Source organism: Dermochelys coriacea, chromosome 23 (genome assembly GCF_009764565.3).
Source record: "Dermochelys coriacea isolate rDerCor1 chromosome 23, rDerCor1.pri.v4, whole genome shotgun sequence".
NCBI classification, from domain to species: domain Eukaryota; kingdom Metazoa; phylum Chordata; order Testudines; family Dermochelyidae; genus Dermochelys; species Dermochelys coriacea.
The window spans coordinates 5,104,957-5,120,544 of record NC_050090.1 but is presented as its reverse complement, the minus strand read 5'-3'; the positions used below and the strand labels follow the sequence as shown (position 1 = coordinate 5,120,544).

Sequence of the window (15,588 nt, the reverse complement as noted above, 5' to 3'; positions counted from 1 at the left end):
CTCCTCTATAGCAGCTATCACCACTCCCGCTGGGCAGCAATATTAACCTCTTCCCTGCCAGGAAGGAGAGAAATGTGCTGCCATTCACAGCCCTCCGCATGCTTGAGAAGCTGAGCTTTGCCAACCAGCCCAGGCTCTGGATGACTCTTGTGAGGGGAGCGATTACCCCACCTGGAGGCCCTCCACTGAGCAGCAGCCGCGAGATCCACATTTAAGGCCTGCCTGTCCCAGAGTGCTTTGTTTCATTGATCACTTCCTCCAAGACCAGAGGGGCCCACTGCGATCATCTGGTCTGCCCCCCTGTATAGCATGGGCCAGAGAGCTGGCCGAAGCAATTCTTCTTGGAGCCGGTATCTTAGAAAAACCATCAGTCTTGATTTTAAAATGGCCACTGATGGAGAATCCACCACAGCCCTTGGTGAACTGGTGCAATTGGCTGATTCTCTTCACGGTTAAAAATTAGCACCTTATTTTTGGTTGGAATTTGTCTCGCTTCATCTCTCAACCATTGGCTCTTGTTAGACTTTTGTCAGATTGAAGAGCCCGTGATCCCATATTTGTTCCCGATGTGGGTACTTCCAGATTGTGATCAAGTTACCCCTTCACCTTCTCTTTCAGCTAAACAGTTGGAGGTGTGGGAGCTGATCCCTGTCAGGCATGCTTTTCAATCCTGGTTGATCACTGTATGAACACAGGAAAGCATCCCAGCTCACAAGCCAGTTGGGGCTCGGTAGAGCCTCCAGAGAGGAAGGAAGGATGGCCCAGTGGTTAGGGCACAAGCCTAGCTGTTGGCAGATTTGGGTTCAAGTCCCAGCTCTGCAACAGACTCCCTGTGTGACCTGGGGCAAGTTCCCTAGTCTTTCTGCGCCTCCATTTCTTGAATGGGGATATTAGTCCTGCCTTGCCTCACCGCAGAGCTGGGAGGATAAAAGCATTAAGGATTAGGAGATGCTCAGATACCAGAGTTAGGGAGGCCAGGTTTAACTTTAAGTTAAAAGCCACTGCTTGAATTTTGCTCAGAAATGCATGAAGGAGCCAGGTAGCTCAGGGTTAATGAGGTGACCCCCGCCCTGTCCTGCTCTGTGTGGACAATGCTAACCCAAAGGGTTGTCCAGCCAGTGGGCCCAGATGAAATGGCTAAGCTGTCCTAGATCTGCCTTAGGAATTGTTTGGGGGCAGTTCTCTGGCCTGTGCTATTCAGGAGTCAGACTAGATGCTCTCTTCTGGCTTTGGAATCGGTGAATCTCTAAAGCAGTTAAACTCCGCCCATCCCCCTTGTTAATGCTGGCTGTCAAATCAGCCCAGTGACCGGGGTCTTCCTTGGGGAGCAGGCTTCCTTGGGGAGCAGACCTTTATTAATGCAGTAAACCTTTCGCTACTGTTCTGGTGGCTCCGTGCTGCAGTGAATTGCTCAGACCCCATCCCTCCCTCTGCCCTGGGGAAGGGGCGACAGCCAGTCTTGGCCGTCTGTTGGCCAGAGCCGGGCAGCTCTCCTCTCTCCAGCTGGACCCCCGTTGGTTGGTTGATGTTTTTTCCCCCCACCTCTTTGGCCCCCAGGGAATCACGAGACGGACAACATGAACCAGATCTACGGGTTCGAGGGGGAGGTGAAAGCCAAATACACAGCCCAGATGTTTGCGCTTTTCAGCGAGGTCTTTGAGTGGCTGCCCCTGGCGCAATGCATCAATGGCAAAGTATTGGTGAGAGCAGAATGCAGCACTGTGGGGTGGCGGGGGAGAACGCATCCGGACCGGCAGTGGGCATGGAGAGTAGCCCAAGGCCCGGTGTGTAATCCTTGGCATCTCCATGGCTTGGATCTACCTCTAGCCGGACCGTTTCCTCCCTCAGAGCTGGTCTGGGAGGACACTGTGTGTGTCAAACCCCAGTCAGATCAGGGTTCCAACATGTCCCCTTGCCGTGTACTCCCCTTCCCAGCTGTTCCTGCCCCCCCTCCCATGGGGGGGGCGGCGGAAGCCTAAGGCCAGCTCTTTGCCAGGGCCTGACCTATCCGAGCGCCCTCTCCCCAACCGTGACCTGTGCTGTGCTCCTGCCAGATAATGCACGGTGGGCTCTTCAGTGAAGACGGGGTCACGTTGGACGACATCCGGAAGATTGAGAGGAATCGGCAGCCTCCGGATTCAGGTCAGGACAGGAAGGCGTGCCCTGCGTGGGGTGGGGTGTTGTCTCTGGCCGGGCCTTTCCCACTGCAAGGGGTTGCACTGATGGGATGGGACGGTCCCCTGGGTGCACCGATCCTGGCCCATGGAGAAAGACAGGGAGACCCCTTTTGGTTTCCTTGGATTGCACTGTACAGTGGAGTCATCGGCAGCTGCCTGCTTTTGTGAAGCACCCATTCCTGTATTCTCTGGGCACCTCCGCTGATGCTAATCTGTGTCGCCCCAGTGACTACAATGGCTCTGTGCTGGTTTACATCAGCGGGGAGCTGGCCCGCATAACGCTCTGGGGCTGGGCATGACCATACCCCTGTCCCCAGCTCGGCCTGCTCACACCAGATTCTCCTCCCTTGCTACGTTTTACGCTCCATGGGACCGGGCTTCAAGAATTTCGGGCATATCAACGGCGTGCTGGTGTCAGGTGCTACAGCATGGTGTGGAAACCACTGAGGGATCCCCTGGATCAGTTACCTCGAAGCCAGTCGAAGGATGTAAATCTGGAGGAAGTAACACATGCTGTTTAAAGAGGCAGGACTGAGGAATATTGAGGAATGTAAAGGAATTAAGTTTTGGCCAGATAACCTGGCCCCCTTCCAAGGGAGCTGAGGGAAACCTGGCAGCTGGGGTCTTTGAAACAAGGCTAAATAACATATATGAAAATGCAGGCTAGGGAATGACTCTGCCCTGAAAGGAAAGCGGTCATCTATGATGCGGCCTTTCCATTGCTCATTTCCACAAAGGGACTGCTTGGCTTGCAGAGTGGAGCGTTTTCCTTTGGAAACTGGAGTGAGTTAATATTCAGCTCTGTAGTCACGCAGTGGGCCAAACCAATCGCTGCTGTCAACCCACCAGCTACGGTAAAGTCACCTGTGGCTGCCTCCAGGCCACGGTGGTTGTGATGCATGCATGATTTATGCCACATGCTGCAATATGATTTCACCCCACCCCCAGCTGAGGAGAGCCAGGACATGCCAGTGCTTGGATGGGAGACCAGGGAAAGGGAACCCTGCTGGGCTGCAGGAAGGGGGGCTGGTGGTAGGTAACCTTCCCTGTAAGTCAATACAGGAGCAGTGCCCTAGGGGGCGCCGTGCTGCAGGAAGTGGGGCTGTGCGTTAGATAGCTGCCCCTGTAAATCAATATGGGAGCAGTGCCCTAGGGGGGCCGGGCTGCAGGAAGTGGGGCTGGTAGGTAGCTGCCCTGAGTCAATACAGGACCAGCATTCTAGGGGGTGCCGTACTGCAGGAAATGCTGTTTGAAGGACCAAACAAGCCGGTTACTGCCTGCTTTTCCCAGACTGGCCTATGTAACCGGGGGTGTCCTGGCTCAAATCCAGCTCTGGTAACAGTTCCACCAGCTGTTTCAATTAGCTCCACTGTTCCAGTGCACGTTACACAGTCGCTTCCCCCCCTGAGTTGGTGGCTTTCCGTGCTGAGTGACAGATCCTTAACTGTTTGTATCCCCCTAGGGTGACCAGATGGCAAATGTGAAAAATCGGGACAGGGGATGGGGGGTAATTGGTGCCCCCAAATATCGAGACTGTCCCTATAAAATCGGGACATCTGGTCACCCTATATCCCCCAGTGGCTGGGTGTGCTTAGAACATGCTCCCTGTGCCTGGTATCCCATGCCACTGCTTACTCCTCTTCCCCCTGCCCCCCAAAGCTTTGTTTCTTTTTGTTAACTTTTCCTTCCAGTGGCCTCACACTTTAAAAGCGCGCTTGGGGGCCCACTTGGATCCTTCTCCCTCCTGTAGTTTCACCGCCTGAAAAGCCTGAGCATTGAGGCCGTGTCTCTAAAACACTACAACTCTCTGTGATCCGAAGTACCAGGGAGTCACTTTGCCTCATTCAGGTTTTTGTCTGGCCCTCATCACCCCACAATATTTACCATATTTATCCTCATAACCCTCCAGAGAGGCAGGGCAGTGCTGTAATCTGGTTTTACAGATGGTGATAAGGTACGTAGACCAGTCTGTGGCAGACAATGAATTGGCCAAGTAGCCCAAGTACTGAGTTAGTACTCTAACCACTGGGCCCTACTTTCTCTCTGCCAAGATGGTCAGGAACAAAACCCTAAACCTCTGACTGCCAGCTGTTGGAGGGTGGGAGGGGATAGACGGGTGCATCACTCCAGCTACCCTGTTCTTCGTACACCCCCGAAGCATCTGGCATCAGCCACTGTCAGAAGACAGGACACTGGGCTGAATGGAACATTGGTCTGACCCACTATGGCCATTCTTATGTACCAGGAGAGGTGAAGTGACTTGGGAAATCTTCTGTTCTTCATTGGGAAACCACCCACCAGCGCGACTTACTTGGTCATTCCTATGTATTTTGTACCCTGCTATGCCTGTGTCCCATTGGTTATCATTGTTCCACCAAGTTTCTGTGATGCCTATTATAGCAATATCCTCATTTAATACCAGGCACTCTAGTTCTCCAATCTTAGTGTTTAGACTTCTAGCACAGGTATATGCAATTACTTATACAATTTGTCAGTATATAATTGTCTGCCTTCTTCTGATTAATTGAATGGGACTCTCTTTCATTTGATTGTTTGATTGTTTCTCTTATCTGTACTTTACCAACTTCTACCCTCTCCTCTTCACTAGGATGCAGAGCAGTGGTTCTCAACCAGGGCTACATGTACCCCTGGGGGTATGTAGGGGTCTTCCAGGGGTTACGTCAACTCCTGTAGATATTTGCCTAGTTTTCCAAGAGGCTACATAAAAAGCACTAGCAAAGTCAGTGCAAACTAAAATTTCATACAAACAATGATTTGTTTATACTGCTCTTTATACTATTATGCGGTGACATAGCGTGCATATATACCCTGTGTTAGATATGCGTTCTATATCACTGAGGCATTCAGATGTAAAAGGGGATCGATTTTTTTAAAACAAAGAGCTGGAAGTGGCGATGGTGAAAATGGCAGGAAATTGAAAATGACTGGAAAAGCCCCATCGTCAGATCTGCGAGGAGCATATTGCTTTTGGATGCACATCTACACAGAACGATCCACTTCAAGCTTTGGGTTTCCTTTGCGGAGAAACTATCAAATAACAGCATGAGGCCAGTGCATTTGCAATGACATTTGAAGATATACCCTGTGCGTGCGGGTAAGCCAGTAGAATTTTTTCAAAGCAATCTTTCTGAGGTCCTGACTTACCAGCCTAAAATGAAAAAAGCTTCAACTGCTTCTACAGATGAACTCAAAGCTTCATCTGCGGTCTCCCTTCTTGTAGCAAAATCAAAGAAGATGTAGACAATTGCAGGAAATCTGATTCTGCCTGCTGCTGTGGCACCTGCAGAAAACGTGCTTGATTAAAAAAAAAAATGTAGCCGATACACACAAGAAAGTGCCCTGATGAAGTGACACCATGTGCTGTAGAAGTGAAGAAATGGCTGAGGATATTGTCGATCAGCTTATAGGGAAACTTAAAACGGCAAAAACATTTGCTTTTCAGCTTGATGAGTCCACTGATATCAGTGGAGAAGCTCAGCTGCTTACAGTCGATACCTGAAGCCACGGATCTCAATGAGCACATACTGTTTTCCAAAAGGATAAAGGCCAACTCCATGGGTGGCGGTGGGTATCTGAGGCCAGGGGAAGCTAAGCCTCCTCTAACCTAGGCTGTGGTCCCCCCCACGCTCTGCCCCAAGGCCCCGCCCATGCTCCCCCTCTCCCCTGAAGCCGGCGGGGGCTCAGCTCCAGTCAGCAGCCTGGAGCTCAGGGCTCAGGCCAGCTGGCGGCCCAGAGCCGCCAGGGGTTTGTTGGGCAGGCCAGCAGGCCAGGGGTTGGGCCAGTGCTCGGGCCAGCTGGCCGGGCTCCTCCAGCTATGGGGAGGAGGGACTTGGGGCTTTGGCAGGCGAGGGGGAGTGGGACCTTAGGCAAAAGGGGCAAGGCTTGGGGGCTAGCCTCCCCAAAAGGGGGGGGAGTTCACACGCCGCCCATGGCCTGCTCAACTGGAGAGGACATGTTTAATTGACTTTTTTTTTTCTGAACACGATTTGAGTTGGAATTTATGCAGGTTCATCTGCCCTGACGAGGCTGCTGCAATGACCCGGAGAGTGAACAGACGTATAGTTAGGATCAGGACAGAAAACCCTTTCTTGCAGCACCTGCACTGTGCGATCTACTTGCTTCAACAGAGATGCGTTCTGAGCTGCATGAAGTTTTAAATGAGTCTGCCAAAACTGTCAACTTTCTCCTGTCTAGGCCACTCAATGCTTGCCTGTTTCTCATTCTTTGAAAAGAGGTGGTGTCTGAACATCTGCAACACAAAGAGGTTTACTGGCTTTCAAGAGGGAAAGTACCCACCAGAGTGTTTGAATTAGGCATGGAAGCTCACATTTTTTTCTGATCATTCATCCCCTCTTGCTTCTGTGTTTGACAACATGTGTGGTTAGCTCAACTTGCCAGCCTCGCAGATATATTTAGCAATGATCTAAATTTTTCCATGCTAGGCTATGACACTAACATTTGGAATCTCTATGGCAAAATGCATGCGTTTATCAAGGAATTCTGAAAGTCCAGATGCGGAGACAGAGGCTGTACCTGTCTTCCACTGCTTCCTGCATATGTCACTGATGTCTGCACAGGGGAAATTTGAGCAGAGCAAAATTAAAGAAATAACAGTAGATCATTTGGCCCGCTTGACATCTGAGTTCAAGTAATTTCCCCCACGTTTAACACAACTCCACTCAAGTCGGTAAAAAACCCATTCGTTTTGTCAGACGGTGGCAGCGATTCATTTTGTCAGATGTTAGCTCTCTGCCAGCTGGAAAGAAAATCTTCTTGAGCTATCCTCAGACTGGGGTCTGCGAATGACGTTTAACGACTCCACAGCAGCCCAGTTGTGGTGTTTAGTACAGAGAGAGGATGCTGACCTTGGGAACCAGGCTTTGGATGGTCTGTTACTTTCCGGGTTAACATCTCTGTGAAGTCTCATGTTCTGCTAAGACTGCCAGCCAGTCAAAGAACAGGAATAAGAGACTCAGTGTGGAGAAAAACCAAACTGTTGGTGTCGCTACACTGCCTCCTGGAGTGACCAGGCTCACGAGTGGAAATCAGGGCTCGGGTATCACACTGAAATGAAAGTACCGTATTCATACTTCAATCGCCTTAGTTTATAATTAGATAGTAAAAAATGAGAGAGTCTGCAATTGTTCAGTAACTGTGTGGCTGTGACACCTTTGTGTTTTGATGTCTGATTCTGTAAGCAATTATTTTGTAAGTGAGGTGAAACTTGGAGCACGCCAGACAAACCAGACTCCTGAAGGGGGTACAGCAGTGTGGAAAGGTTGAGTGATTGATTGATACAGAGTGTCCACTTTAATAAATCCTCCCCTAGGGGAGGGGGCTGGAGGGGCCCAGGGTACTGAGCCAGGGAGGGTGGGGGGAAGGTCCGGGCTGGAGGGGCCCGGGGGAAGGTCTGGGCTGGAGGGGCCCGGGGGACTGAGCCGGGGAGGGTGGATGGAGGGTCCAGGCTGGAGGGGCCTAGGGGACTGAGCCGGAGAGGATGCTGGAGGTTCTGGGCTGGAGGGGCCCAGGGGACTGAGCCGGGGAGGGTCTGGGCTGGAGGGGCCCAGGGGACTGAGCTGGGGAGGGTGGGAGGAGGGTCTGGGCTGGAGGGGCCTGGGGATTGAGCCGGGGGGGTCCAGGCTGGAGGGGCCCGGGGAAAGCATACAGGGAGTGGAAGATGGGAGGGATCAGCAAGGAAAGCTATCTTACTGAGGTTAGAACATGTAGTGATAAAGTGAGACAGGCTAAAAGTCAAGTAGAGTTGGACCTTGCAAAGGGAATTAAAACCAATAATAAAAGTTTCTATAGCCATATAAATAAGAAGAAAACAAAGAAAGAAGAAGTAGGACTGCTAAACACTGAGGATGGAGTGGAGGTTAAGGATAATCTAGGCATGGCCCAATATCTAAACAAATACTTTGCCTCAGTCTTTAATAAGGCTAATGAGGATTTTAGGGATAATGGTAGCATGACAAATGGGAATGAGGATATGGAAATAGATATTACCATATCTGAGGTAGAAGCGAAACTCGAACAGCTTAATGGGACTAAGTCGGGAGGCCCAGATAATCTTCATCCAAGAATATTAAAGGAATTGGCACCTGAAATTGCAAGCCCATTAGCAAGAATTTTTAATGAATCTGTAAACTCAGGGCTTGTACCGTATGATTGGAGAATTGCTAACATAGTTCCTATTTTTAAGAAAGGAAAAAAAAAGTGATCTGGGTAACTACAGGCCTGTTAGTTTGACATCTGTAGTATTCAAGGTCTTGGAAAAAATTTTGAAGAAGAAAGTAGTTAAGGACATTGAGGTCAATGGTAAATGGGACAAAATGCAACATGGTTTTACAAAAGGTAGATCGTGCCAAACCAGCCTGATCTCCTTCTTTGAGAAAGTAACAGATTTTTTTAGACAAAGAAAACGCAGTGGATCTAATTTACCTAGATTTCAGTAAAGCGTTTGATACCGTGCCACATGGGGAAGTATTAGTTAAATTGGGAAAGATGGGGATCAATATGAACACTGAAAGGTGGATAAGGAATTGGTTAACAGGGAGACTACAGCGGGTCCTACTGAAAGGTGAACTGTCAGGTTGGAGGGAGGTTCCTCCAGTGGAGTTCTTCAGGGATCAGTTTTGGGATCAATCTTATTTAATCTTTTTATTACTGACCTCGGCACAAAAAGTGGGAGTGTGCTAATAAAGTTTGCTCATGATACAAAGCTGGGAGGTATTGCCAATTTAGAGAGAGACCGGGATATCATACAGGAAGATCTGGATGACCTTGTAAACTGGAGTAATAGTAATAGGATGAAATTTAATAGTGAGAAGTGTAAGCTCATGCATTTACGGATTAATAACAAGAATTTTAGTTATAAGCTGGGGACCCATCAATTAGAAGTAATGGAGGAGGAGAAGGACCTTGGGGTATTGGTTGATAGCCTTCCAATGGAAGCAGTGGGGTCAAAAGACCTATCTGGCTTTAAGATTAAACTCACTAAGTTTATGAAGATGGGATAACATGATTTTGGCAATTAATTGATCTTTAAATATTCATGGTAAATAGGCCCAATGGCCTGTGATGGGATGTTAGATGGGGTGGGATCTGAGTTACTATGGAGAATTCTTTCCTGGGTATCTGGCTGGTGAATCTTGCCCATATGCTCAGGGTTTAGCTGATCGCCATATTTGAGATCGGGAAGGAATTTTCCTCCAGGGCAGATTGGAAGAGGCCCTGGAGGTTTTTCGCCTTCCTCTGTAGCATGGGTCACGGGTCACTTGCTGGAGGATTCTCTGCTCCTTGAAGTCTTTAAACCATGATTTGAGGACTTCAATAGCTCAGACATGGGTGAGACGTTTATCGCAGGAGTGGGTGGGTGAGATTCTGTGGCCTGCGTTGTGCAGGAGATCAGACTAGATGATCATAATGGTCCCTTCTGACCTTAATATCTATGAATCTATTACTGAGCCTGGGAGGGTAGGGGTCAGATCTGGGTTGGAGAGGCCCAGGGGACTGAGCCAGGGAGGGTGGGGGGAGGAAGGCTCACTCAGTCACAGCCCATAGCTGGTGTAGGATTGGCCGCGGGGGCAGCGCTCCCCCAGCACACCCTGCGTGGAGTGACACGTGCTTTCTCCTTGTTGGCAGGTCCCATGTGCGACTTGCTGTGGTCCGACCCGCAGCCTCAGGTGAGTGTGCTGGTGAAATCCCCTGCATTGCGTGCGCACGGCTAGTTCCGCTCCCAGTGCTGGCTGTGCGCCGGGCCGTTGTCCTTTTCCCCCCCATCTGCACAGAAGCGCCGATCACAGGCCGAGCGGGTCACTGCTCAGGGTAGAGGGTGCGGGTGGGCTGACTCGGAGCGGCCTCAGCTATCTCTCACCGGGGTGGGGCATCCAGGGAGCTGTGGGCATCCCCCCTCTGCCTGGCAGCTGATGCTGGTTCTCTACCCCAGACAGCTCACTGCGGAGGGAGGGAGGGACCATCTGCTGCTCTGCTTGGTGCTAGCCCAGGGTCAGCCCCACCCTTGGACAGTGGCTGGGGTGGGGTAAGTTTGGTGGGGCTCAGCTCAGATGCTTGGCAAGGGTTTGCCCATCTCCACGGGCACAAGCTCGTTTGCTGTGAGGCTGAGGGACTGTTGGGCCATGGAGACTGAATCCCCATCACCTCCTAGAGGTTTATTGGGGGCGTGGGGGGGAGATAGGAGATTGCCCAGGGCTGTCTGTAGCAACTGGCACCAGCCCAAAGGTCTGGCAGGCAGGAGGGAGGAAAGCTGCATCTGGGAGATCACAAAAGAGTCAGCAGGGGCGTCCACATTGCATTGTCAGCTTGTGTCTGTGGGATCTCTGCTCCTCCCACCACGTGCAGACCCCTCACCCCACTCAGCCATGTCAGGACATGTTCAGTAACTCCATCGGGATCCCATCCTCCCGCCTTTCCAGAATGGCCGGTCGGTCAGCAAGCGCGGCGTGAGCTGTCAGTTCGGGCCAGATGTCACCAAAAGCTTCCTGGAGCGGAACCAGCTAGATTACATCATCCGGAGCCACGAAGTCAAGTCCGAGGGCTATGAAGTGACACACGAGGGCAAGTGCATCACCGTCTTCTCGGCACCCAACTACTGGTGAGTGCCCTGGGGCCTCCTGGGTGGCCACGCCATGGAGCGAGCAGGGAGCGTCTCTGTTTTCTCCTGGGCCTGGCCTGTAGGGGCCCCTGCCGCTTTTCCAGCCTGCTGCATTCAGATCATGAAATCTCAACCCCAGGGATAGCTGCACCCTTCCTCCCTCCCCCACTCCGCTGAGATGCAGCCATCTCTGAGGTGGAACATAGCCACTGCTTGTATTGGGATGGCTCACCTGCTGCTGAGATGCAGCCACTTCTGGGGTGTGGCAGTTGGTTAACAGCAATAACACAACACTCTACAAGGTTAGGGCAGGAAGTAAAGAATGAATTTGGTGAATCTTGCCCATATGCTCAGGGTTTAGCCGATTGCCATATTTGGGGTCGGGAAGGAATTTTCCTCCAGGGCAGATTGAAAGAGGCCCTGGAGGTTTTTCGCCTCGGTTTCGTCTTTAAACCATGATTTGAGGACTTCAAAAGCTCAGACATGGGTGAGGTTTTTCATAGGAGTGGGTGGGTGAGATTCTGTGGCCTGCGTTGTGCAGGAGGTCGGACTAGATGGTCATAATGGTCCCTTCTGACCTTAGTATCTATGAATCTATAAAAAAAGAACCCAGCAGCCAGGGGAATTCGCTAGATTTTCCCAGGAAGCCGAGCTTCGTGCTCCTCCTATGAGAAGAGCTGTTGATTCTTAACAACCCCCAGGAGGTCAGGATCTCGGGCTTAAAACTTGTCCACGCCTCCTACACCCCCTAGCACTGCGCTGGGGTATCAGGGCCAGCACTGATTGCCACGGGAGAGCGCCCCCTGCTGAGCCCCTACCCTGCCCCCTGCAGCACCGCGCCCTCTAGCACTGCACTGGGGCATTGTGGCCAGCACTGAGTGTGAGGGGAGCGCACCCCCTGCTGCGTCTCTGCCCTCTGCTGAGTCCCTGCCCCCTGAAGCACAGTGCCCCCTAGTGCTGCACAAAGGCATCGGGGCCAGCACTGACTACCAGGGGAGAGTGCCCCCTGCTGAGCCTTCTGCTCCGCTCCCGACAGTTTGTGGGTTTCTCCGGGAGGTCTCAAGTCATGGTACAGTACTGACCTAGCCCATCTTCGAGGGTGAGATTGAGTGGGATGACAGCACAGGGCTCCGGGCTGGTCTTTTCTGAGCAGGAGCAAAGCCAGCTTGGTTAGCGTCTGCATTTCTCGCCTCCACCACCAGGGAGGGCGGATTGCTTGGGAAAGGGGAGCAGTGCGGCCGGCAAGCAGCTAACAGGCTGGGTGCGCATGTTGTAAAAAATAGCATTGACTAGTGGTTAGAGCTGGGAGAGATGTAGGGTCTAGTGGTTAGATCGGGAGAAGGCTAGGAGTCAGACTCAGGGGTTCTATCCCCAACTCAGCAAGTCTTGGGCACGTTACTTCTCTGTGCCTCGGTTTCCCCATCTGGGAGTCCCAGCGCTGCTGGTGAAGCGTCTGAGGTTTCAGTGGAAGTGCTGAGCACTGCTCGCCCTACTCCTTGGAGCTGCCTCCCCTGCAGCAGACAGATCTGGTTGTTTTCTCCCATGCAGCAGCATGGTCAGGGACGGTCTGGGCCCACTGGGTAAAAGTCAGGGAGGTCTCTGCGGATGTGGGATGGGAATCCCCTTTCCTTTGCTGGATGTAACCAGCCCTCCGTGCGTTCTCTCCCCAGCGACCAGATGGGGAACAAAGGTTCATACATCCACCTGCGGGGCTCTGACCTACGCCCCGAATTCCACCAGTTCACAGCTGTGGTGAGTGATTTGATTGTCCCGTCGGGGCCTATGGGCACTGACTGCATCCGCCCCTGTGGGCCTGCCCGCCTGGGGCAACCCCCTCTGGCCGTCGCGCTGCCCAGGGGTGTGGTTTCATTGGCACGGCCTGTTTCTGTGGCTAGGCAGACAATCGCAGTCCTTCCCCTGCTCCTTCCGCCTGCCTCTTGGGGTTCCCTGCCCGTCCAAACCCAGCTCCAAGCATTGGGCAACCAGACCTGGGCGGGCCGGTTGTGAAATCTCTGAGCTTGTCCTGGGCTCTGGGAGGTGCTTCTCCTGTCCCGCACTGTCCTGCCCTGTGCTCCTATGTGCAGATAAAGGGGCCCTATAGGCCACTCTGGCAACATGAAGAGGCCTTTGAGGGGGGAAGAAACGCCCCCCACATCCCCCGCACAAGGGGCCTCCCCAGCAGGTGTGGGGTGCGGAAGAGAAAGATCAGGCTTGTGCTCAGAGCACATTACGCTGTGGCTATTTCTGCCCCCCAGGGCCCATGGGGCAGAGAACGTGAGTTAATTACAGCAGTTTCAAGGCTGTTCTTACACCAGGGGCCCAGAATATGCAGGTGTCCACCACGTGCCCCTCCAAATCTCCCAGCTGATGGAGTCAGCCTCCCTCGGATGCTTTGGACTCAGGCTGATCAGCAGCCGGGAACTAGCTGCTTGGGAGCTGCGGTGTTAACCCTCCTCCCTGAGAGAAGGAATTGCACTGAAGTTTCATCAGTCCTTGGCTGTGAGAGTCTCTGCTCCTCGCTGCCTAGATGCAGTGAAGGATCTCTGGGCTTGAGGGGTTTTCCAGCCCTGCTGGCTGGAGGCCAGCAGTCATGTGTTGAAGCGGGAGTCAGCCATTGGCAACAAGGCTCCTGCGGGGAATGAACCATGGGATACAAAGGCTGGGAAGCTATTAAACCCTCCTGTGGGGCAGTGGGGTCTGTGGAATCTTAAAGGGACAGGGCCTGATTCTCAGAATAGCTGGGCAGCCTCTGCCCCATCAAAGGGCAAGGGGAGAGACAAGTGTCCTGTAACTGTGGGGGGAAGAGGCCCTTAGGGGTTATGTTTGCCAAGGTGCCTAGTGATTCAAGGCCCAATTTGAGACTCCCAAAGCGTCCGATTTCGAGAAGGGGCAGAAGCCCTGGCCCTGGCTCATAGAGATGGGCAGTTCTAGGGAGGGGGAGAAGTTCATTTGCTGAAAAATGCAGTTTCAGGTGGAGCGAAACTGTTTGTGAATTGAGGTCAAATTTGGCTAATAGCTTCGGCCGGAAAAAATAACAACAAAATTGAATAGTTTAGAAACGTAGAGTGAAAACACCCATTAACCCACTCGAAAACGGATCCTTTAATTCCACCCAAAGAGGAATTTTCCCCCCTGTTTTTGGTTTTGGTCAACTTGAACCGAAATGATTTGGGATTTTTTTGGTTCATCCGCTGACTGGGAAAATCAATTTGTCACCCAGCTCTAATCCCCAGTCGAGAGTCTTGATCCACATGTCTGTGGTGGCACCCCATGTTACATTTTTACCAGCTGTGTGGGCAATCCTTTTCCCCCCAGTACCTCCTGACACCCACCCTGGGCATTGGGATCTGCCTAGCACCCCCTTGCTCTGCACGGGGGCCTTGGTGAGCCCCTGTAATAATTAATTTACCACCCATCTGGAGCGTCTGAGATCCGAAAGTGCTTAGTGGTTCAGCTTGCGTCCGTCACTTTCCCCAGCGCAGAAGCACAGCTGCATTGGGGTAAAATCACAGAAGTTTGCCAACAGCTGTCTGCCAAACCACACTTATTTAGGGCTGGAAGTAAACAGAAATCGTGGGCCTGACATAAGGACGCAGAATGTATTTATCCAATTGGAATTTATCTGGGAAGAGGCAAATGCCCCAGCTCGTCTGTGGAGGGAGATCCCATTTCACCTCTGACAACCACAAGCAATTAAGACCTTGATGTTACCTATTACCCCAAAAAACACTCCCAGTAGCACAGTGCCCCCTACTGCTGCTCTGGGGGATTGGGGCCAGCACTGACTGCCAGGGGAGAGTGTCCCCCACCCTCCTCCCTGCAGCATGGTGCCCCTTACTGCCACACTGGGCCATTGCTTGAGAGAGGACAGCGCCCCCTAACCACCACCTTGATTACCATCGCAGTCTCCCCATAGCCTCTTGGTGTGTGATTCTGCTCCCCGAGTGGGCAGGGGGCTCTGCAGATACCACGGGACGGGGGACAGTGCTGTCCCCAGAGCCCCGCCGGGCCCTAACCTGGCCACCTCTTCTCTTTCAGCCTCACCCGAACGTCAAACCGATGGCCTACGCCAACACCCTCCTCCAGCTGGGGATGATGTAACCTCCCACGTCACCGCCGCCCCCGCCTGGAGGCCCCCCATGCTAGGCAGAGACAGGCCCTCGGCCTTTTTACTTTCTTCCGCCATCAGCCCGGGCTGCCCAGGCGCTGGAGCGTCCATCACGGGGGCCAGGGAGAGGGGGTTGCCGTGGTTCTCTTCCCCCCCACGCCAAGCCTATTTGTAGTGTTGCCGTGAGCTAGTGCTGCACAGCTGAGAGGCAGAGCATTAGCAAGGAGTATTTTTTTTTAATATATTGGAAAGATTGTATTTATTCCCAGGGCTTGCTCAGACTCAGGCCTGGAGCAGAGAAGCCACTGGGCCCAAGCCGGCTCTGTCCACGGCCCGATCTGTCCCAGCAGATGGTATTGGCTTGCAGGGTGGAGCGTGGAGGCCTCCCCTCCCTTCCCCAAGTGCTCTGGCTTTGAGGTGTGTCTCCGACGGTGGTCTCTGGGCTTGGGGGTTTCAGGAGAGGCGAGGGGGCTAGGTGGGGTCAGAGGTTAGGATCAGGTCACGAGCAGAAGCAAGCTGTCAGGCGGGGGGTGGGTCCCATCCATAGTCGTCCTCTTCCTCTGCATCAGAAACCCAGGGTGGGTAGGCTCTGCTTTCACCAGCTTTGGAGGCATTCGCTGGCTCAGCTCAGAGAGGTGGGATGAGAGCTCGGCTCATTAGGGATCCCT

At 52.6% G+C, this 15,588-nt stretch overlaps 1 protein-coding gene across 3 annotated transcripts in view; it reads left to right on the top strand.

Moving 5' to 3' along the window:
- PPP5C (protein phosphatase 5 catalytic subunit) overlaps nucleotides 1–15,158 on the top strand; it is a 43,199-nt gene extending 28,041 nt beyond the window's left edge. For 2 of the 3 annotated variants that reach the window (XM_038381548.2, XM_038381549.2), the window contains 6 exons: nucleotides 1,558–1,700; nucleotides 2,055–2,142; nucleotides 9,843–9,883; nucleotides 10,634–10,812; nucleotides 12,483–12,564; nucleotides 14,851–15,158. In XM_038381548.2, coding sequence (XP_038237476.1) covers nucleotides 1,558–1,700; nucleotides 2,055–2,142; nucleotides 9,843–9,883; nucleotides 10,634–10,812; nucleotides 12,483–12,564; nucleotides 14,851–14,913 — 596 coding nt within the window. In that variant the 3' untranslated portion in view covers nucleotides 14,914–15,158. The remainder of the gene's footprint in view (nucleotides 1–1,557; nucleotides 1,701–2,054; nucleotides 2,143–9,842; nucleotides 9,884–10,633; nucleotides 10,813–12,482; nucleotides 12,565–14,850) is intronic. The other variant, XM_038381550.2, reaches the window with a different exon arrangement.
- Nucleotides 15,159–15,588: the final 430 nt, after the last annotated feature.